We start from the raw sequence: 21843 nt of genomic DNA, 5'->3' as shown, positions 1-21843 counted from the left end.
TTCCTGTTCTTGCTAACAAAAAAATTATGCCCTAAGCTGCAGCAAAAACCCGCGAGTCCACGCTCCTTTTTGCCTCCCCGTTATTCCACTTTCCTAACTCCTCTCCCACACCTTTGTCACATACACAACCATGCCCAAGGCCAAGAGATCGCAGGTCGTCACGCTGACAAAGACCAAGTCGAAGGGTCGCGAGGCCAAGTCCTCGCTGATGGAGCAAGTGCGTGTCGCCGCCGACACCTACGACTACGTCTGGGTATTCTCGGTCGAGAACATGCGCAACGCCTACCTAAAGACCGTGCGCAACAACTTCAAGACCAGCCGCTTTTTCTTCGGGAGCAACAAGGTCATGGCCAAGGCCCTGGGCAAGACCGCCGAGGAAGAGATCAAGCCCGACATGCACAAGATCGCCGAGCAGCTGACTGGCGAGGTCGGCCTGCTGTTTACTAACAACAGCATCGAGGACGTGAAGAAGGCGTTTGACGAGTACGCAGCCGACGACTATGCTAGGGCTGGCTGCATTGCCACCGAGAAGGTCGAGGTCCAGGCTGGCGAGGTCACCAGGGGGTACACCCAGGAGACCTTCCCGAATAACATGGAGCCCCAGCTGCGCGAGCTCGGCATGCCCACGCTGCTCAGGCAGGGCAAGATCACCATTGACTACGACTATGTCATCTGCCAGGAGGGCGACCGTCTGACCCCCCAGCAGGCCCAGCTGCTGAAGCTCTTCTGGGTCAAGCAGGCTGTCTTCAAAATCGACCTGATCGCCTATCTCCACAACGGCGAGTTTGTTAACCTCGAGGCCGAGGATGACGAGGACATGGAGTAAAAAATTGTTTCTTTTCCCGTATTTTTCTGCAACATCTACCGAAACCAATCGACGCAAACACAAGTGTTAATTGTACAGCAAGTTGTATTAGACGTCAACGCTATCAAGGCGCTGTCCTTACATCCCGTAGAACGGGTGGTGCTCGACCACCTCGCCACCGCTCGTAGTAGTCTCATGTGCAACCGCCTGATGGTAATCGCCATCCTCCACCTTCACTTCAGGCTGGCTGGCCATGGGAGGATCCGTAGCGGCCACCGCGCCCTCCTGTGGATCATGGTCCAGACCGCTGTCGGCTTGCAGCCGCGGCGACAGAGGCGCCTCACTGTAAGACGGCAGTGCATGCTGAGGCAGCCGCGCCTCCGAATGCACCGGCAGTGGTGCCATCGACAGATGGGGCCTGGGCGCTGGCCGCGGCTCCCTGCCAGCAACCAGCGACTCGATCTTGTGGATGTCAAGACGGTGCTGCGTCCATGGAATCCGCTTCTCCGCCCCGCCGACCAGCTGCTCTGCCAGATTGGCCTGCGTCCGCGTCATCTTGGCCACATGCTCCGGCCCGCTGCCACCAGGCCCCGTTGCCGCCGCCGCTGCCGCCGCCGTCGCCGCCGCCTCCAGCACCCCGTTGACTGCAAGCTCGGCCTCCTCCTCCGCCGACGCCTTGATCAGCGACGACAGCCGCGTGATGTACTGCCGCACACCGTCGCCGGACACTCCGCCCGCAAGCGACGACCGGCCCTTATACAGGCTGTCAACCGAGCTGGTGCCCTTGGACTGCATCAGATGGTGCAGCGTCCAGCGCAGTACCGAGCCCGAGCTGTTTGGCATGATCTGTCCGTTCGCGTTGGTCCCGAACCCATCTAGCGGCGTTGTTTCGTGCAGATGCCCGCCGCCCTCGCTGTCTACAAACGCCCTGGCCAGCTCATCCACCACCCGCTGCCGACTCGCCAGCGGATCAGAGATGAACAGCGAATCGTACGGCACCACGTCGTTTGCCGTCATCTTGCTCAGCCGGCTGGCCATCGCTGCTGTGAACCACTCGCTCGCCCAATGCTTTGCGCCAGACCCACGCAGTCCGCTGGTGAGCGGGACGTCGATAGGCTCCAGCGCTGCACCTGGCCCATTCTCGTCGTCCTTGGCTGACTCCAGTATCCCCGGCATATCAATCGTCTGCTCGTTGCCCAGGTCCATGCCATCAAACGACATAGAGTTTTGCGACGTGCCTTTGAGATCCGGTGTGCCCTCGAGGATGTCAATCTCCATATCCATATCAATCTCCATATCCAGCACCGAGCCAGTGTCGTGGTCATGGTCGACAGCCAGCGCCTCCTGCTTAGACCCATTCGCCGCCTGTGGGCCAGCTACCTGGCCATCTACGCCGCTCTCATTGCGTCGCCGCATAGGGAGAGGTGCATCTGCCATCTCGTCCATCACTCGAGCTGCTGTCTCATTGTATATATCCGGGAACAGCTTGTACCGCGCCTTGTTCCACTTCTTTTCAGACGCGCCTAGCAAATCATGCGTGGTACCGTTGCCGTGGATAAACAGCGGCTTGCCATTGGTGCCATCAGAGGCCGCACCCTCGTCGGCCTTTGCCTCAAACTGAAGCTCATCTTCAGGAATATCAAAGTCCAGAAGCAGCTCCTCAGGTGCACTTGACGGATCGACCTTGGTTGCTGGCTTGAAGAACCCGTAGAGCGCCTTGTCATTAGAAATCGACGACTGCAGCACTGACAGCGACGACGTGGTGAGATGCAGCAGTGACGATGCAATGTCCTCGGGCTCGTCGCCGTCGCTGTCCCCGCCATCCGAGTGGTCAGTAGCCCCGTTTGCCCGCTCGCCTTCCCACGACCCTGCTCTGTTCTTTTCTGCACCAGCGCTCTCCAGCAATGCCTCTACTGCTGTCGCATCGGACTCCACAGGCAGCTCATCGAGATCGCCACGAAGTGATGACACCGCTGCCACGCCATCATCAGCCACCTCTTCCTCTGCGTCCTCCTCTGAGATTGGCACCAATGCTGGCAGGTGTTCGGGAATGATACCGTCAAAGTCATGGTTAGGGCCGCCGTCGAGGAGCAGGCACTCCAGGCTGAACCCCTCTAGTAGCATGTCGATGTCGTCGTCCTGTAGACCGTTAACTGCTGGGTCGCCATCAGTGTTGTGGTGGAGGCTGCCCACAATGTCGCCCGTTGACACTCGCCGCGAATTGGCTGTGCACGTATCGTTGCCTTCCGATCCAGACACAAAGTCCCACGAGCCACGCCTCGACTGAACCTCCCTCTGGAATGCCTCGTCGCCTAGCCGCAGCAAGTTTCGTTGCCCCTGTGACCTGTCTCCGCGTATTTGCCGTGTCTCAGGCGGTGTCTCGATGGCTGTGCCAACATTGTCCTTCCAGGTTTCCTGCCCACTCCTGGAACCTGGATCCAGTCCACGCCAAGATCCTGAGCTGTCGCATCGGCCATATCCAGCAGATTCGGCTGTGTCCGTCCGGCCAGATCAGCCCGTGCCTTGCACGCTTCGCCAATGCGCAGAACGTACATGCGCGCTATATCAGACAGCAGTGCCAACGACCCGTTGGTCATGCGGTCGAATTGCGTTGTGGACGACACTAGGCGCTGCATAGACCGCCGCATCTGGCCCGCATAATGGGCGCTGGCCGAGTCCATCTCGCTGCCACCGAGCATCCGCGGGTCTATCTTCGCACCTAACTGCGCTGTAACCCGGTGACTGGTATTAGGCTGCTGCCGATCCAAATGGCTGTGGCCGTTTTGGTAACGTCGCTCGCGCCTCTGTGCTGTTGGCTGCCGACTGTCTGGTCGTCGTGTGGTCGCCTGCTGTAAATGGAGCCCTGTTTTCCGCGAAGCCACTGCCTGCTGCTGATCTGCTTCGGTTGCACGCGAGCTGCTCCGACTGCGCTGCTGCTGCTGGCCGCTTGCTGCCTGCGTCGAGGTTTGATGTATCCGGCCAGTGTCCGGCATCACCTGCTCAGCTGTCTTTTGTCTTGCGCATTGATGTTGCGCAACCGTGTGTGGGTGCATGGAGGCGCTCGACCCTTCAGTCTGTGGTTGCACTGCTGCTACCATGCCTGCCATGGCATCGGGATCGACTATACTAGAGTGCCCTTGCTCAGGCTCCTGAACCGTGTGCTGCTAGTTTGCTCTGGACTGAGTTGGGTGCTGGAAAATCAGTCATACCGGGCGGTCCAGGTGCCATACACTGTTGCGGTGTTCTGTAACTTCCCCCAGTGCGCCGCCGCTGTGTCTTCCCCGTTCCTGTACACGCCGTCTATGGGCCTCTGTGTATGGCTTGTAGTTGGAAAACGTCAGAGTACCAGGGCGAAAGCTAGGCCGTACCCGTTGCACTATCCAGAACGCGTTTCTATCTGACAATACTCGGTGGGAAAGTGGAACAGCCCAGTTTTGTTGAATTGGACAAGCAGATCTCTCTAATTGGGCCTGCTTCAAGAGCACAGTTTCTTTTTTTGTCGACCAAGAGCGCTGCAAATATATCGAATAAACGCCGTGGTCGGGTCAGCGAAATGTAAACGTCTCCCCTCGTTTCTGGTACAGAGTATAAAAGAAACGTTCTGTCTGACACGGAGCGAGAGCGCAGATTTCAAAATTATTAATAGCGACAGAGAGCACGAAAAGAAAAAGGACGGCCGAATTGCAGAGTAAAATTATAAACACGAAAGAGCAATTCGAACTAAAAAAATTCGAAAAGGAGCGGGAACACGCACCGAACGAAGGCTTGCCCTGAACACGAAAACCGGCGAGCTCTCAAGTTTACGTCAAAAAAGTTTTTTAAGCTGAGGAAATTTTTGTTGCGCCTCGCCATTGGCCAGCGCTGAACAATACGGCATGTGACCAGATGGGTAGTAGCATCCTGGTGGCCACAACATGGATTTCTGATGGTGGGTTTCCGAGTTTTCTGCACAAACTACGAAAGATAATTGAGAGAAGAAAGAATAAGATAGGTAGATACATGTGAAGCTAGTTCGGGTGGGTTCGCAGGAGACAGGTGCTGTGGGCGCAGTCCTCGATAGCCAGTCTGTTTTCTCTGTACAAGAGCGGTCAATCGAGCAAGTGCGTTGTTTTTGGAGAGCGAGGCATTCGAACATCGGCTGCTTAGAGCTTGCCTTGCGACTTGAGCACCGACAGGGTCACTGCAATTCCAGCAATGACCAGGATGGCCAATGATGATGCCAATGATCCACCAGGTGCGCTTACGCGACTTCTTCCTGTAGTAGACCGCCTTCTCGACCTCGGTATTGCCTGCCTTGCACGCTGACTTCAATGTTCTCCACAGCAACAGTGATCATGTCAAGCCTCTCCTGCTGGCGGTTGACCATCTCCGAAACCTCATTGAATAGCCGCGAAAGCTCTTGGATCGTCTGCTCAATGCGCAGAATGTCGTTTTGGCGGTCTGTCACATCCTGCAACACCCGCCGGCCTTCGCCGACCCTTGACGAGCTCATCACACGCTGGGCAAAGATCTGGCCAGCACTGTCGTCCTCAATAGCCAGGTTGATTTCCTCGTCGGTGGCATCGGGGCACGCGATCTTGTACATGTGCACCAGGTGGTCACGGTTACGCGTGGCCTGCTCGCGCTCCATCTTTTTGTACCGCTCGAGCTGCTCGCGGAAATTGCGCGTGAGCTTGATCTGGCGCCCACCGCGCAGGTTGCTGTCAATCTTGGAGATTGAAGGGTCGCTCACAGCATGCTCCATAGTCAGCAGGCTGCTCTTGATTCGCGAGATGATGACGTCGGTATCGGCTGCATACTGCTCGCGGCTACGCAGGACCTGCGTGTGCTTGAATGTGCTTGTTGTGTGGATCGCCTCGCCGTGGAGGCGCTCGAGATGCCCAATGTTTTGTGAGAGCAGGTCGATTTGCTCAGAAATTGCGTTGGTCGCATGTACAAAATCCATCTCGTTCGAGATCGTGTACCCCTCGATCTGGTACGTCATGTTGACTGTGGTCAGGTCTGACTGGGCACTGAGGCTCACAGTGCTCTCGCGCGGGTCCTACATGCACGCTTGCAAATGGTTGTATTGGCAATGTAGATGGCTGGTCGCCAGCAACGACAAATGTTGTATCTGAAGACAAGCTATTCTTACCGTAGGCTGCTGGTGTGACATGTTGGCTTTGTTAGTAGTAAAGGTATCTCTGGACGCTGGGGCTGAAGACGTGCGCAGTGTAGATTAGTGGATACTAGTAGAGTAAGAGAGTATAGCTAAGACAAGTTGGAGAAAAGAGGAGGAAGGAGCAGAATGTGTCCTGGGTGCGTGGAAGTAAACGAGAGAAATTAGAACGCGTGAGGGTTGTCAGTGCAACGGAGACATCGCCCTCATTATATAAATAGGACAATGCCAGAAGCACGGCGTCCATGATGGCAGCAAGGTGTCTGTCTATCTTCCTCTCAGCGCCATAGGTCATCGCCATGCCTGCCAGGCATTAGGTGTATCTTGCAACATCACGACATGTACAAAGACGGGCAAAGAAATAAGAGAGAAAATTGCTGCACCCAGCTGCATGAATGCATATGTCGCAACTAAAAATAGCTCATCTTCAGATTTTTAACCTGCGGATGGCTATGCTATTTTTAGTACGGCAGGTTAGTTTTCCCTTGGTCTAGCGGTATATAGTGGGCGGTATGTGTCTGTACAGGACGGTAACCCGGTCGCTGCTGCATTTGGTCCACTGATCGTCCAGAGGTATGCATGTTATGTAAGCAAATCTTCATAAGATAAATATAGAACCGCCAGGATCTGTTTGCTAGCTGCATCGGCGCATAGTCTCTTTTTGCAAGTGCTGAGTAAATGTGTGGGTAGGATGCGCGTTTTTGGTAAGTCACGCATACTCCAATGCATTTGTTATCACCGACGTTGATAAATATAGAACCAGGGCAAAGTATAGTGGACTTGCTGAAATGAATGAGACTGAGAACAACGTGCATACGACCGTCCTCTAGATCCTTGCTCCACCAGAATAGTCTTGATAAATATAGCACGCCTGCAGACCGTATCTTTGCCACACTATCAACACCGGTGCGACTCAGAGCATCAACGCACTCGAGTTGAGCGGAACACCAGGGATCGACGCTTTCTCCAGCAGCTCCTCCTATCTCAGCCTGCTTCAGACCTGGTGTTGGTTACAGATAAGACACGCCTGCCTGTATAGGCAGCTCAGGGGTGTTAAACAAGGCCGGGCTATTACTATCTTGATAGTGATTGTATGCTCTCTCCGCATCAGCCACATAACAGTAACTTGTACATTACCTGGGTGAGATCCCAGTCAAGCGATAGCGCTTAACGGAGTCTCAAATCATTTGTTGATTTGGTGATCCCAGATGGATGACTCTCATGTGTGCTAATTACACCCCATGCATCATGAATACCTTCTACACAAAGACTTTGCAAAGCGTGACTTCATACTGGCGTGTATTTCAAGACTTTAAACTCATAACACTCAGGGGTGGGCAGTGTGCCGGTTCTGCTATTGCCTTGCACCGAGATCTCCCGCGCATGCGCAAGCCACTGCAGCCAGGCTATAAAAGGCTGGTCCAAAGCCATGCTGCTATTTCTCCCTTTCTCATTCTTTTCGCCATTTAAGTTTGAAGTTTTATAACTAGTTTAACCTACTTCCCTTTTTATAGTCACTATGTACGCTAGCAGTTTGGGCACCTCTACTCATCCTTATACTTGTAACATATCACAGTTTACAGCAATTAGCGCAGGTCAACATGGCTATACTCAGGGTGGCGGGAATATCCCTGATAATTCAATAGTGCACGGCTCCAATTACTTGTGCGGGACAAAATCCACTGAGTCTCGCGGCAATCCTTTAGAGTTAGCAGCATGTCTGCCAGCTACTCAGTTTAAGGCTCCGCTAAAAAAATACGACATTGCATTCATCACCAACGATTCAACAGATATGCCGATGAATGCTGCAAATGCGTATTCCAACCCAGCAGTAAGTATCCTCGCCCAATTTTTAGTGAATATTTGTTCATTCCGCACTGGTTTGTCACATATGATATTCATTTTAAACCCTTGTATAGGAATGGAACACACGCGATGCACTAGCAAAGGCCGGGCTATTCGTCGATCAAAGAACTGGTCTCCTCATTTGTCACACATGTAAGAGAGCAGTCATCAATCGAGAATTTATGAAGCATTATGGCCAGTGTGTGTTGAAGCATGCGTCAGTTCGTCGCACTGTCTCCGCAGATTTCGGTCGCACGCTTGAGAAGTACCACCTGCATGCAAGTCAGCATAGAGTGCACAACTATACGACTGCCAGAGAATGGCTCGAGTCGTGCAAGGGGCAACCAATTCCAAGAATCCCAGCTTTGGCCAGTCTTGACTGTGCACAAGTGCACAATATGTGGGTTCGTTTGTGAGAGGAAAATGACTCTCGGAAACCACTTCTTTGACCAACACAAGGGTATTCCGATGCCGTCTAATATGACCACCAGCCTTGCTCAGCAACCATTTGCAGCAGCAAACCTAGCTAGGCTCATAGAGATTTGTGATGATTCGGGTCTGGATACGTCATAAACTGCTCACAGTGTTGCAGATGCAACATTTTAGTGTCACGTGCTGTTGGAATGTGCCTAGCCGTGGTTCACTACCTACATAACAGTCAGTAAGAGTGGCCAGGTATATAGGCTCGCTGAGACAGCCACATCATGCAGCTCTCGCTTTCTCGTCAGTGTAAACTAAATGCTTTCCATCACTTCTATTCCACATGTTTCGAAATCAACAAGTGTAACAATATCAGCACTGCGGCACACACACCTAGTTGATTTTCCTAGTTGTGGATTCCGCTATCGGCATTTAAAACCAGCAAAATCCCACACTATCACTCTGCAGCAGTATCAACTGAAAACACACTCTTTCTGTTGCCATATTTTCCTCCTCATTTTTTCCGTCTTTCAAATATGCACCGTGTATTCAGCAACCTTGATATCATCAGTCAAATTGTTTCGGATACTATCCCTCCCGATGATACTAGACTGAAGGGCAGAGGCGAGTGGTACGACCACTGGGCATTCCGAGTAAAGCTCTGGGCCATCGGGCACGTCTCCCGCTTGTTTAGGACCGTGTTGAAGCTCCAGCTCCAGGACCAGCTCATCATCCGCATCAGTAGCTCATCGGTCGGCGCGGCGTTTCGTGGAGAACATGTGTACTGTGCTACTAGCACGCCCATAGATGCTCTCGACACGTCGTGCGTGCAAGAACTGGTTCTCCAATTCGACCATTCTGCCGATAGCGACGTTTTCGTTTCCAAGCTGTTTGACTTTTTTGACGCGCACGACTGGACTGCGCTACGCACTGTTTGTCTATGCGAACGCAGCCAGACTAAGGTATACTTTCCGAGCACGTCAGACGAGGAAGGGCTTGCGGCAACTGGCATCCTGAAAAGGCTTATCTCCACCATTCCAGGAATCGATGGAGTGCGATTTGAGTACAACCGTTGGTCACTACAGAAAACGGATGAGCTCGATGCAATCATTGGCCAGAGGACGGCAGCACTACGCCGACTGTCACTTGACCCCAATCACCAGTTCAACATATCCCATATGGCGTTTCCGCAGCTGACAGTGTTTGAATCTGGTGGATGCACTACTGATGAAGGGAGTCGTAGGCTGCCGCTGCTTTGCGCAGGAATACTCCGAAGGATCGTATTCCAATGGATAACCAGGCGACATTTCATTTTGCTATTCAAAGACAAGAGCGGCGGGTGTACTGTGTTTAGCGAGCTCGAGCATTTGAGCCTCTCGTTTGATTATGATCATGACGAGCGTGTGGATATGAATCTGGGCATATCTGAGCATGTTGGCATATTCAGTTTCCCCAAATTGCGGTACCTGTACATTGCCAACGACACATCGAATCTACGGTATTTTATCCGAAACTTTGCTGGGTCTCCCCTCTCAAGACTCCATGTTCAAGGAAACTGTAACTTCTTGAAGAAGGTCGATTTCTCAAGATTCACGCAGCTTGAGGATTTATACATGTACCTGGAGTACCTTCAAGGCAACGATGCGAAGGAGATTCACCAGCGTGTGGTTACTGCAGGAATGCCACTTCGCTTGGTGACTTTAGCAGTTAGCGAACACCATGACCTACCGTATATTGCGCCATCTGGTTGCCATCTGGTACAAAAGTACGAGACTGTCGCAATAATGAATTCAAGCCAGTTGAGCGAGTCGCTGGTGCTGATGCCGTTCGTTTTCCGCCTTGCTTTTAGATATTACTCTCCTAACTGCAGCTCAGTTACTGTCGGGGAGATCGCCAATATGCTTGCTCGTATCGACTTGAATCCGCTCAATTCCCGACTGCAAGTTCTCCAAGCGCTCGACACACCGCATATGAAGTGCAGTGATGGATACGTGACAACCATGGCTTTTGCCGAGCTGGTCCTTGTTATTGCTCGACTGCCGATGCTCCAGACACTAGAGATCAATACCGTTCCCGAGGATTGTGAGGAGTTTTTCAGACAAGTAATGCTTGTGTCCCAGTCAAGAGGTTTGGGCCAAAGCCTCAGTCACTTTCGGGTCGCTCCAGGTTATCAACGCACGCGACTACAGATCTGATATGTTTGACTAGCCAATTTGTTGATAATGCCAATAATGCGCTTGGAATTGGTCTTGTTCTTTACAAGGTTTGCATGAGGGGTCCAGTTAGAAGTCGGGTACGGTTTTTGTCCACTGGACACCTTCTGCCTATTACCACAAGAGCTTATGCTATTCTAACGTATAGTCAGCTCTATATCATTGCTTGCTGGCCACTTCACATCCTGCTCAAAGGAGTATAATCATTCACTCACCGGTTTCGTTCCACAGCCCACAAAATAGCAATGGTGACTTACATCTATTACCACACACTTTATGTTGCTGCATTTCATAAGGCCCCATACTGATACGCTTGTTCTGATACATTGCTAATCCCGTCCTTTTATGGAGTTTTTGAACTACTTTAATACGGCTGCGTAGTGGATGTCATGCTGTTGTGTTTGTTGAATGTGTGGGTATTTTAAAAGGTATATTTAATACTGAAGAAAAGAGAGAAAATGGAATAGACGAGTTGCGCAGGGGAGTCTTCAATACAGCTGTCTGTGCAACTTATCAGAGGCTAGACTCTACCTCCATATTGTAGGCTGTAGCGGGGCTCTCGTTGGCGCCTGGCTTGCTGTCACCTGATTCGGCTGACATGTCGACGTCAGGGACAGCCGCAGCGGGCGCGCAGCAATGCGATATGGTCAGGCCACTGAGCCTACTGATCTTGTGACCAGCCAAGATTGCACTGGGTTTTGCAGGCGGAAAAGTCTCCAGCGCAGCACTCCTTTTCAACACACTTTAGCTCGCTTCCAATTATTCACTAAATTATGCAATTTCAAAACAATTGCCAGTGTACTACTTGTAGCAACCACAGTATCCGTATTCACAGCCGCGTTCGCCAGTGCCCACCCATTGCCTCCCAGCAGACAGGATATTCTTTGAGAACGGAAAGGACGCTGGAATGAGCAAGCCCTTCACCTTTGACTCCAATTCAAGCGGGCCGCCGGCGCTGAGCGATGTCATGGCCAAGGAGAAGGGCTCGAGCATCGCCATCAGACGCGATTCTGCGCTCGGAGACATTGATGCGTGCGCTGAGCGGCAACTCGGACGACTTTAAGAGCGGGCTCACGCTGCTGCTGCCGACAAACCAGGCATTCACGAGCCTGGGGGAAATCCCCGATGACCTGGACATAGTGATGAAGCGGCATGTTATTGCGCAGACCGTGACGCCGGCGATGATGAAGGCGGGGCTTACTGTCGACTCGTACGAGAAGCAGACGCTGCTGCGGTTCTCCTCGTCCTCGGGCAAAGTGTATGTGCAGGCGGGGACGCAGCGGCCTGTCGAGGTGCGTGGGCAGGGCACGGTGGCCGATAATGGCGTGTACTATTTGGTCGGCGCGCTGTTTATTTGAGATGTGTAATTTTTTTGTGAGGTGTCGAATCAGGAAATAAATTATTCTAAAAGGCTGCATCGGCCGGGCGATCAACGGACGACTCGAATGTTTGACAGTCCCTTCGGCGCCTTGCTTTGTCTGGGCTTGGAGGGGGCTGCAAGGGCCGACTGACTCTTTTCCAAGGTTGCTTACTGCTCTGCTCTTTTGCCTGAATTTCTCCACCAATTCATACTGTTATCTCTTTCTCTGCCCGCATTTCTAGTCCTTTATTGTACAATTCAGCTACATTTAGACCACCACCGGCTTTTTTCTGCACATGCAAGCGTATTCTCCGGGTATTGTAGGAGCCTCTGTTGCGCATGGGTTTCAAGAAGTGCTCAGTGCGCTGAAGCCTCGAGGCACATCCCCCATAGCGGCTACCATTGGCCATGGGCACTCTGCTGCGCCGGGTGCGATTGAAGCAGTAGCTTCACAATCCACGCCAACGGCAGCGGTTAAGTCAGAGCTGCTTGAGGCAAGCGGCGCACCGGCAACAGAACCGTTGCAGACAGCGCAGCCGAAGCCAACTGTTCCAGGACATAACCGTAAGTGCACGAGTGAATTGCCAACTTGGTGCTGGGCCACAGGCAGACTGCGAGTCGATCGCAGTCTGATTCAAAGCAGCAGATAGATAAGACACCAGGTACTTTTATGCACTGGATGCTCACGACACTATCGATGTTATAGACTCTACAGCTGTGCCCTCGCAGCAGCTGTCGGCGCTTGACGCGAAACGCTCCCGACTGGCTGCACTGGTCGGGCGGAACATATGGCTCAAAGGTAAAGTAAACTGGCGACTCCAGTTCTCCAATGGGACCTGGCTTACGTCACGCATGGTTTCACCGAGAGACTGCTTTTTCGGTTATACAACCGGATTCTGCACGCGTCTAGCGAATAGATCCCCCTCTGATCTCTGTGCAGAAAAGCGGGCAGGCATACGTGGCACCCCGCATGGTGGCAAGCAAGTGGTCGGTACGCCATGCAGTGTGCACAGGCGATGCCTAGCAAGAAAAGAAAAGGGAGCTGCTTACACTAATCATATTTATGCAAGCACACGGCTCATGTAGCGTCCAGCCCGCAGTACAGGCCAGGCATGTGGACGAGAGGGTTCTCGACGCAGAGCCGCATTGGCGGGTGGGGGTCATATTCGGGATCGTTCTCGCGGACATCGGGGTCCGGGCAGCGGAGCGCAGCATCCGGCAGCAACTCGGCTTACGACTACCTGGCGCAGCGGCGACAGGCAGCATTGAAAGAGGCAGCGGACGCACAGCCGCAGGATGCGGAAGCGCAAAACAGCTACTACCGCGAGCTGCTCAAGGCAAACATGTCGGGAACCAAGGCGCCGCTGGTCATCACGCGAGTCGAACAAGGCACCCATGCTGCAGATCTGGCGACTCTGCAGCTGTACCTTTCGGCGTTGATGCAGGCGCAGACGTCCCCGGAGCGCGCGGCCCTGCGGCTGATCGAGATGCTCAAGAACCAGCCTCAGCTGGTCATGCAGCTGGTGGGCACAGGCGGCGTGGCTGGGCATGAGAAGGTACTGCAGATGCTGGCCAATTCGGGTGGATTTGCTGGTATGGCTGGCAATGGCTACGCAGGTAGCACTGCGGCTGGCAATGCAGGCGAGTCGAGTTACCCCGGCGAGCGGCAGGCGTCCAAGGGCAATAACAACGACGTGTTCTTTGACGAGGACCCCGAGGAGGTAGCCAAGAATAGCCGAAGCAGATTCAGCGGCTCGGCCGACCAGCCGGTGCATGTTATCGTGCAGGACAAGGGCGGATCGGTGGTGTGGGGCGGCGTCAAGTGGATAGTCAGCACGCTGCTATACGCGTTCTGCATCCTAACGCTGGTCAACCTGACGCTGGAAAGCTCGGGGATGATGAAGGCAACAAACACGCCCGGCGAGTTCACGCCGGAGCCCATGACCACTCCCGTGCGGTTCAATGATGTGCAAGGCTGCGAGGAAGCCAAGGGCGAGCTGCAGGAGCTGGTGCAGTTCCTGAAGGACCCCAAGGAGTTCACCGACATCGGCGGCCGCCTGCCCAAGGGCGTCTTGCTCACAGGCCCGCCAGGCACCGGCAAGACGCTGCTGGCCCGCGCAGTGGCTGGTGAGGCAGGCGTCCCGTTCTTCTTTATGAGCGGCAGCGAGTTCGATGAAATCTACGTCGGCGTCGGCGCCTCAGTCACCGGTGACACGCAAGTACTAGTTAAGGACCAGCAGGGGACGCGGCTCATGCCCATCGGCGACTACATCGACCAGTATTATGAGGGCGATAGCGAAGGGTTCGTCATTCCTGTCGACGGTGTGCAGACGCTTGGCTTTGACGGCCAGTCGCGGCTGGACGGGTGCGCGTGGAAGAAGGTGCGCCAGGTGTATCGCCACAGGGTGGACGAGATCTACGAGATTGAATATCTGGGGGACACGGTGCGGACCACCGGCGACCACAGCGTGTTTGTGCGCTCCAGCGACGGCGGAATCAAGGCCCTGCAGGTCCGCCAACTGTGCGTCGGTGATAGCCTGGTTGATCTGCCGTACAGGGCTACCAAGCTGCCATCGCACAATGCGTCGGGCCTGGCTGCCAATGGCCAGATGCCGTCTCCTCTGGCCTTGTGGGGAGCTGACGACTCGGCTACTGAACGCCAGCAGGTCCGCAGTGCATGCTGCGACGAGAACCTCGCCGATGAAGTCCCCGTGACGCCTGCCCTGATGCGTCTGCTGGGCATGTACACGGCATGTGGACATACGGATGATGCTGGTCGTTTGGTTGCCGGCTTTGGTGCTGGCGACGAGGACCTGAGGCGCAACTTTACCGCTGATATGCAGCTCGTATTCGGCAGCCAACAGGCAGAGTCAAGCACTGATAGCGCATGCGTCTATTCTGCGCTTATTGGGAGGTTCTTTGCGCGCCACTGCAATTCGCAGTGTTCTGGCGCGAACCATCTTCCCGAGTTCCTGTGGGATGCCCCGGCCGAGCTCTTTGAAGCGTATCTGGAAGGCTACGCCCGTGCCAGCGGAGCCAAGGACATATCGCTGCACAGATCGGTGTTTGAGATCACATCATCAGACCACGCGCTGCTGCGTGAGATCGCTTGGCTGGCCTCTATCCACGGCATCTGCGCCCTGCTGCACGACCCTTCCACAGACAAGCACCGGTCGGTATGGACTCTGCAGGTGGGATCGACTGCGGCCTCTTCTGGCGGCCAGATGCAGCACAAAAAGGCTGTGATCGAGCGCATCGAGCGCCAGGCTTTCTCTGGATACGTCTATGACTTTTGCGGGTGCGACAACGAGGCGTTCTTTGGCGGCAACAACCCTGTGCTGCTGCACAACAGCAAGGTGCGGTCGCTGTTTTCTGCTGCCCGCAAGCAGTCACCCAGCATCGTGTTTATCGATGAGATCGATGCGATCGGGTCGAAGCGCAACCCGCGCGATCAGACGTACATGAAGCAGACCCTGAACCAGCTGCTGGTGGATCTGGACGGCTTCGCGCAGACCGAGGGCGTGATTTTCATGGCTGCCACCAACTTCCCTGAGGTGCTGGATCCGGCACTGACGCGCCCGGGGCGGTTCGACCGGATCGTACAGGTGCCGCTGCCAGACGTGCGCGGCCGCGCGGCAATTCTGAAGATCCACGCAAAGAAGATCCAGCTGGCCGACGACGTCAACCTCAGCGTGGTGGCCCGCGGCACCCCTGGGTTTTCGGGCGCCGAACTGCAGAACCTGCTGAACATCGCCGCCATCGAGGCCACCAAGCAGCGCTGCAAGGTTGTCAGCAACAAGCACCTGGACTTTGCCAAGGACCGCATCATCATGGGCAGCGAGCGCAAGTCCGGCCGTGATCTCGCCCGAGAACAAGCTGGCCACCGCCTACCATGAGGGCGGCCACACCTTGGCCGCCATGTATACGCCCGGCGCCATGCCTCTGCACAAGGTCACTGTGATGCCGCGCGGCCACGCGCTCGGCGTCACCGTGCAGCTGCCCGAGTCTGACCGCGAGTCCGTCAACAAGTCCGAGTACCTGGCTGAGATCGACGTCTGCATGGGCGGCCGCGCCGCTGAGGAGCTCATTTACGGGTCCGAGAAGGTCACGTCGGGATGCTCCAGCGACCTGCAGCGTGCCACCCGCGTCGCCACCGCCATGGTCACCCAGTTCGGCATGAGCGACAAGGTCGGCCTGGTCGCCTACTCCGACGAGGAGCGCGCCAAGCTCTCCGTCGAGGGCAAGAGCACCATTGAGGCCGAGGTCAGGGCCCTGAACGAGCAGTCCAATGCCCGCGTCATGAAGCTCCTCATCGACCATCGCGACGAGCTCGATCGCCTGGCCAAGGCCTTGGTCGAATACGAGACCCTGGACCGCAAAGACATCGATCGCGCCATCAAGGGCCTGCCCATCGAGCGCGACGACGACCCGCTCAAGCAGAACTAAGCGGCACTTTGCGCGCTTCCTCACGTGCCTATTTGTAATGTTATCTTCCGCAACCACCACATCCATGTATGCCTCATCATGCTGGCAGCGTACTCTGTCCAGATCGAATGGAAGGTATTTAGTTTTTGTTGGATTTTTTATTCGTCTCGACAACAGAGCAACCCCTACTCGGGCTATAGAAATCCTCGAAACAAGCTGTCCGTGCTGCCGGCCGACGAAAACCTGTTTGCGAGCAAACGACCAGATCCTCTTTAGCGGCGCTACAGTGGAAAAACAGAGCCATAGTTAGTACAAAATGCAAGAGCATCCAGATGCAAACCCGCCCAAGCTCTGAAAAAACAGTGAAGGGTGCAATCCCCTGCAGCTGGACCGGTCCCGGGCTGTTCCAGGCGCTTCCATCTGCAGACAACTGCGCACTCCACCCCGCCTCCTCGCCCCTGCAAAGCATGCGCGAGGATGCGATTTCGAGTAGCTGAAAGACGAAATTTGGCTTTCCCAAATCGTTTTGTCTGCACATTGTTGTAAGATTCAGCAGGCGGCCTCGTCCCCTATTCGGAGAAAGGAGGTCCCAACCCGCCCGACCAGGCCCAACAGGCTGTGCGCAACCAAGCCCGGTCGTTTGCATTGTGTCTATGAAAAAATTCTGGTCTACCTTGAAGAAACCAATGTCGTTGGCGTACTCGCGGAAGCACTGACGGCACATGTCGAGACCGTACTTGCGAATCAGACCAGCGCGGTGCGTGCACACACGGCACTGACGGCTACCCTTACCGAAGCGGCGGGGACGAGAGAACCAGACGTTGCTGTGGGCCATTGTTGGATAGGTAGTTGCTAGCGGGAATTTCCTTTATGAAAAAAGCTTAACGAGCAAAAGAGAAAGAACCATCACGCCTGGTGCCGGTTCAGTGCTGAAGAAAATACTGCACTGTCAACGTGCAATGCTCAGTGCAAAAAAAAATTGCGTGAGGGGGTAAATTACATCACGTGGAAACTGTAGGGTCTAATCAGGGCTTGCTGTAATTACCTGATTCATTCTTGATTAGTGCAAGTGGCGGGATGATCAGGGGATTTGCTGGCTGCGACTCAGCTGGGTTAGTAGCTCGAATAGCTACCACCCTACGAAGTGGTGATTCGCAACCATTGCTGATATGTGGTTGGGTACGTGATGTTGTCGGTAGTTGAGCAGCTTTACTGATGCCGATGCTGGGATTAACGTCAGAGAAGATGATGATGACAATTTCCTGTGTCAGGCACATGACAATAAGCGCCTGGATCCCACTGCGAACAATCGGCAGTCAGACTCAGATTTCTAAGCGTGACAATGGTTCTGCCGGTCTGACGCAACGTTTGCACCAGGCCGACTACACGAAGGTACACTTAGCCAGGACATAGCCTCATAGCAGATCCACCCTCCCCTTTCGATTCATTTCTCCCTCCTTCGGTTCTATTCAAGTAAGGCCTTTCCACCCATCAAATACCATTGAACCCCCTTCCCCAGAAACCAGCACATGTATGTGACATTAGGAAATATGGCGACAAGGTGACTTTTTTTTTTTTTTTACCATTTTTGACCGAGAGTCCACTATCTGGGGCATAATCAGCTCCGCTACTAAGTGCAATAACACCGGGACAAATGAACTTGAGATATTTGGTATTAAGCAAATCATGTTTGCGGCCCTCTTTGAAATCGTCCAATGATGTCCATCATTTACAGTTTGCAAAAGAATTCATCGTGAAGGAAAACTGTCACATTTGTGGAAGTAGCTGCCTACTTCACGAGATGAGAGTATCGATATTTGAGTTGATATAATAGTACCGCTGCCCATCGGATTTGCCTTCTCCAACACGGCGAGGCTGGACACCAACAGACTTTATAGACGAGCATAGAACCAAGAATCTCGCTCTCTGAAACGCACCAGCAAGTCGAAGTGGGATAGAAAGGCCAAAGAAGTTCGACTCTTTGGGATCCTCATGTAGAATAGCCCATTTAAAGACGATTGCCAAGACATCATCAGGGATCATGGAAATAGGCTGTGGAGGCATATTGGAAAAGGTCCAGGAAGGGGATTCAAAAGAAAGAGTATTAATAAAATATGATTAAGGTGGTGACTGTTGTGTCTCGGGTACGATACACTTGGATAGACAGCCTCCTGCAGCTGTCTGGAATACGTTTACTCTCCAAGCACCCTTCCACAACATATTGAATGTATGAAATATGCTATATGAAAAAGGAAGGAAGAATCGTCACGTGAAGGGGCGAGTGACCGTCTAAGTAGTGGCGTTAATCGCTGGGAACGGTATGAATAGCCATCATGGCCTAAGCGTTTTGATCCACAGGTCCCTGAAATCTTGTGAATTTGGAACCACATAGATGAAGGAGGCCGCAGCATCTCCAGCCAGTAGGCTATCACAAAGTGCTTCTCTTGCACAAAATGCACGCCCTCAGCATCCCAGTAGTGCTAGCCACCAGCAATATTTAGGGACAAGACGTTTTTTTATTCATGTTGCATATGTAAACACCGGAAATTCACCTGAAAGCGCAGAACATGATAATGGTAGGGGTGGCCAACTACCCCATCCTTATCGTTCCTATCATGCGTTGCGTGTACTGCAATATACGTGATTGGCATGCATTTGCAATTGTCCTTTTTGCTGCGCGCTGCTCACATATACAGTGTCGTTGGAAATGACTGTTTTTGCAAAGACACCCCCATCTACCACCAAGGGTAGTATTGATTTTGGCATGCTTAATATCAGTACTTTTGACGTATTTGAAAGCATCAAGATTAATATAGATATCAGTTAAAATCAACACCTTCAATTGACTGGATGTACTCGTCGACGCCGTCCTCAAGCAATGTGAGGTTGCCATCAACCAGCGAGTACACATCATCAGCAGTCTCGCGCACAAAGTGACGGTCATGGGAAATCAGAACAACAGCACCCTCGAACTCGTTAATCGCGTTGATAAGACCCTCGACAGCGTACATGTCTAGATGGTTGGTGACCTCATCAAGCAGCAGCAGGTGCGGCCGCGAATACAGCATCAGCGCCATAGCCATGCGAGCGCGCTGGCCACCGCTAAGGGTGCAGATTGGCCGGATAGCTAGCTCGCCGCTGAGCTCAAATGAGCCGAGCCAGCGGCGGATCTCGCCCTCCTTGACCGACGGATTGTCACGCATCAGCATCTTCAGACCCGAGTCCTGGACATTGGTCAGCTCGTCGACGAAGTGCTGTGTGTAGTGGCCGATCCGCAGACGCGCATGCTGCTCGACAGTGCCCTTGGTTGGAGCCAGGTCGCGGGTGATGACATTGACCAGAGTCGATTTTCCGCAGCCGTTAAGACCAAGCACGGCAACGCGCTCGCCCATCAGAATGTTGAGGCTAATGTTGCGGATAACATCCTTGCTGCCAGCTTTGTAGGCAAATGATACGCTGTTGAGTGTGACCAGGGGCGCAGTGCTTCGCATCGTCTCGGGCTGTGGAATGCTAAAGTCGACCTCTTTCTCAGCCTTATCCAGATCTATAGTCCTCCGCATTGTATCGTGGTATCCAGCCCAGTACGAGATCTTGAAGCGGGTTCCGTCTTCGTTCTTGTCTGGACCTAGGCGCTCAAGCTTCTTCTTGCGCGAAGCAACCTGGCCCAGGACCTTGGAGTCGTTGGTTGCACGAGCATGCTTCATAAAGCCCTTCGATGGACTTTTCGATCTGCTGGCGGCGCCGGTCCAAGGCGGCGACCTGGCGCTCCTTCTTCTTGCGCAGCTCGCCCTCGGCCATCTCAAACTCATCGTAGTTGCCCGGGTGGTAAGTGAGCTTCTTGTCTTTGAAGCGGATGATCTCCTGCGAGACAGCGTTGAGGAACTCGCGGTCGTGCGACACACATACGATGGTGATGTCGGTCAGCGACTTTAGGTAGTCTTGCAGCCAGGCAATGGCGCCAATGTCCAAATGGTTGGTGCACTCGTCGAGCAGCATGATATCGGGCTTGAGAAACATGGCTTTGGCCAATGCGATACGCATGCGCCAACCGCCGGAAAGGAGGCTGACTGGGCCATCTTGCTGCTCTTCTGAAACGTCAAGATCGGCCAGGATGGCACGCGCGCGGGCCTCGGCGGTGCTAGCGCCCATCTCGTCGAGCTCGGCATACAGGGTGGTAAGCACGTCAGCAGCTACATCACTGTCCTTCTTGCCCTTGGTGTAGAGCTGACTGCGGACCTCAGCCAGCATGTTGTGCTCAGCCTTGAGAGCAGCAGCACGCGCAACCTTTCCACGCTTGCCACTGCGAATGGTTGCAATGGTCTGTGCCTGCGTAATGCGCTCGGTGGCGATACGCGCAATGTACTTGTCCAGTGCTGTCTTTAACGTCACAGGATCGGCAACTGCTGCCTCAAGGGCTTGCACATCATTGGCACGCTTCTGGCGCTCGACGTCGGCTGCCAAAACAGCCTCAAGCACGGTGGTATTGGTTTCGAGCACGTCAAGCTGCTGCACGTAGAGAGTGCGGATGTTCTCTGGGAAGCCGATAAGCGTCTTGTTGCCAATAGCGTTCAGCAGCGTCGACTTTCCGACTCCGTTGCGCCCGATAAAGCCGTAGTGGTAGCCAGCCTTGAACCACAGGCGGCTGTCAACCAGCATATCAACGTCGCCAATGGTCAGGTTGACGTCGCGCAGGTCAACGTCCTTGGAAAGCGTCACCACAGTCTCGTTGTGGAACCGCGACTGCTGCGAGTACGCCTGGATCGGGGGCATTGCAATCGGTCTGGCCTGTTCCTTTTGTTGCTCCTTCTTTGGCGACTTTGGCCTGCGCTGTAGTTGCTGCTGCTGTCATGGTCGTATTCTTGGCCAAGCTAGGCACAATTGGCTGCTCAGCAGCACGGGATCCAGTCGAGGACGTGTCCAGCATGTCCTTCAGGCGCTGGGCCTTGGGTAGCACACGCGTGGTGATTGCTGGCTCAGGCTCACGTTTTGTCGGTGCTGGTGCGTCAATGCTCAGCTTCTCAAAAAGCGCATCCAGCTCACCCTCTTCCATGCCAGCGTCAAGCAGGAACGGCTCGGTGACCTTCGCGGACTGATGCCGGGTCGGACTGGTTGGTGTCTTCCAGGAGGCTCGACAGGTACTCGAGCGTGTCATTGTCCAGCGACTGCTTCACGGCGTCAGGAGCGACTGATAGCAGGGTATCCAGAAGGGTCCATGGTCGCGGATGGGGTGGAGGGAACAGGGGTGGTTGTGGATCTAGTGCAGGCGGTCAAGGGTACAGAAGATAATGGCGAATTGATGAAGGAAAGAATTCGTGTTTGGTATCTACCGATGAATAGAGCAGCGTGTCACTCAGCAACAGCCGGTGGCGATTTATATGCTTCAGTATGGCAAGCCCCACGACGTGGCCGCAGCTGTTGAGCAAAACAAAAAATAGGTGGAGGTCGGAGATGACATCCCTCAGCGGCCTCGCTGTTTGGCCTCTTTACATATTACTGCGGCCAGCGCAAAATGCTTGGTTGTGGTCTCCTCCAGCTGGAGTGACCTGCGCCCGCACTAGCTGCCTGAGCCACTATTAGCAGCCGCCGATAATCCATTTCTGGGTTGCGAGATATCCCC

General features: G+C 54.0%; 9 protein-coding genes across 9 annotated transcripts; 5 read left to right on the top strand and 4 right to left on the bottom strand.

Annotated features, from left to right (window-relative positions):
- The first annotated feature begins 55 nt into the window (after positions 1-55).
- Positions 56-885, top strand: DL89DRAFT_106012 (uncharacterized protein). The gene has a single exon (XM_040883053.1). It carries the CDS (start codon positions 131-133, stop codon positions 824-826), a length of 696 nt encoding a protein of 231 aa, XP_040745458.1. The 5' UTR covers positions 56-130; the 3' UTR covers positions 827-885.
- Positions 886-943: 58 nt separating this feature from the next.
- Positions 944-3912, bottom strand: DL89DRAFT_255727 (uncharacterized protein; the record flags this gene model as incomplete). The annotated part of the gene is made up of 2 exons (XM_040885384.1): positions 944-3117; positions 3150-3912. The coding sequence occupies 2 exons, from the start codon at positions 3910-3912 to the stop codon at positions 944-946; spliced, it is 2937 nt and encodes a 978-aa protein (XP_040745457.1).
- An 870-nt stretch (positions 3913-4782) lies between these two features.
- DL89DRAFT_265703 (t-SNARE) lies at positions 4783-6057 on the bottom strand. The gene is given in 3 exon segments (XM_040886787.1): positions 4783-4985; positions 5005-5083; positions 5106-6057. 3 exon segments carry the CDS (start codon positions 5787-5789, stop codon positions 4948-4950), a joined length of 801 nt encoding a protein of 266 aa, XP_040745456.1. The 5' UTR covers positions 5790-6057; the 3' UTR covers positions 4783-4947.
- A 1185-nt stretch (positions 6058-7242) lies between these two features.
- DL89DRAFT_106018 (uncharacterized protein) lies at positions 7243-8494 on the top strand. Its single transcript, XM_040883054.1, has 2 exons — positions 7243-7794; positions 7883-8494. The coding sequence occupies exons 1-2, from the start codon at positions 7483-7485 to the stop codon at positions 8222-8224; spliced, it is 654 nt and encodes a 217-aa protein (XP_040745455.1). The 5' UTR covers positions 7243-7482; the 3' UTR covers positions 8225-8494.
- A 270-nt stretch (positions 8495-8764) lies between these two features.
- On the top strand, positions 8765-10423 carry DL89DRAFT_255724 (uncharacterized protein; the record flags this gene model as incomplete). The annotated part of the gene is made up of 1 exon (XM_040885383.1): positions 8765-10423. The coding sequence occupies one exon, from the start codon at positions 8765-8767 to the stop codon at positions 10421-10423; it is 1659 nt and encodes a 552-aa protein (XP_040745454.1).
- A 768-nt stretch (positions 10424-11191) lies between these two features.
- DL89DRAFT_265700 (uncharacterized protein) lies at positions 11192-11815 on the top strand (the record flags this gene model as incomplete). Its single annotated transcript, XM_040886786.1, has 3 exons — positions 11192-11288; positions 11314-11405; positions 11464-11815. Coding segments are annotated over 3 exons (525 nt in total), but the record flags the coding sequence as incomplete, so codon positions are not given.
- Positions 11816-11967: 152 nt separating this feature from the next.
- DL89DRAFT_282183 (uncharacterized protein) lies at positions 11968-16247 on the top strand (the record flags this gene model as incomplete). Its single annotated transcript, XM_040889673.1, has 4 exons — positions 11968-12365; positions 12508-12600; positions 12888-15589; positions 15672-16247. Exons 1-4 carry the CDS (start codon positions 12098-12100, stop codon positions 16245-16247), a joined length of 3639 nt encoding a protein of 1212 aa, XP_040745452.1. The 5' UTR covers positions 11968-12097.
- Positions 16248-16775: 528 nt separating this feature from the next.
- On the bottom strand, positions 16776-17061 carry DL89DRAFT_321161 (40S ribosomal protein S29; the record flags this gene model as incomplete). The annotated part of the gene is made up of 2 exons (XM_040891262.1): positions 16776-16787; positions 16900-17061. The coding sequence occupies 2 exons, from the start codon at positions 17059-17061 to the stop codon at positions 16776-16778; spliced, it is 174 nt and encodes a 57-aa protein (XP_040745451.1).
- Positions 17062-19045: 1984 nt separating this feature from the next.
- On the bottom strand, positions 19046-21075 carry DL89DRAFT_265697 (P-loop containing nucleoside triphosphate hydrolase protein; the record flags this gene model as incomplete). Its single annotated transcript, XM_040886785.1, has 3 exons — positions 19046-19936; positions 19986-21032; positions 21064-21075. The coding sequence occupies 3 exons, from the start codon at positions 21073-21075 to the stop codon at positions 19046-19048; spliced, it is 1950 nt and encodes a 649-aa protein (XP_040745450.1).
- Positions 21076-21843: the final 768 nt, after the last annotated feature.

This window comes from Linderina pennispora (genome assembly GCF_002104995.1).
Source record: "Linderina pennispora strain ATCC 12442 chromosome Unknown DL89scaffold_3, whole genome shotgun sequence".
Taxonomy (NCBI): Eukaryota; Fungi; Kickxellomycota; class Kickxellomycetes; order Kickxellales; family Kickxellaceae; genus Linderina; species Linderina pennispora.
This window is presented reverse-complemented; position numbering and strand designations above follow the sequence as displayed.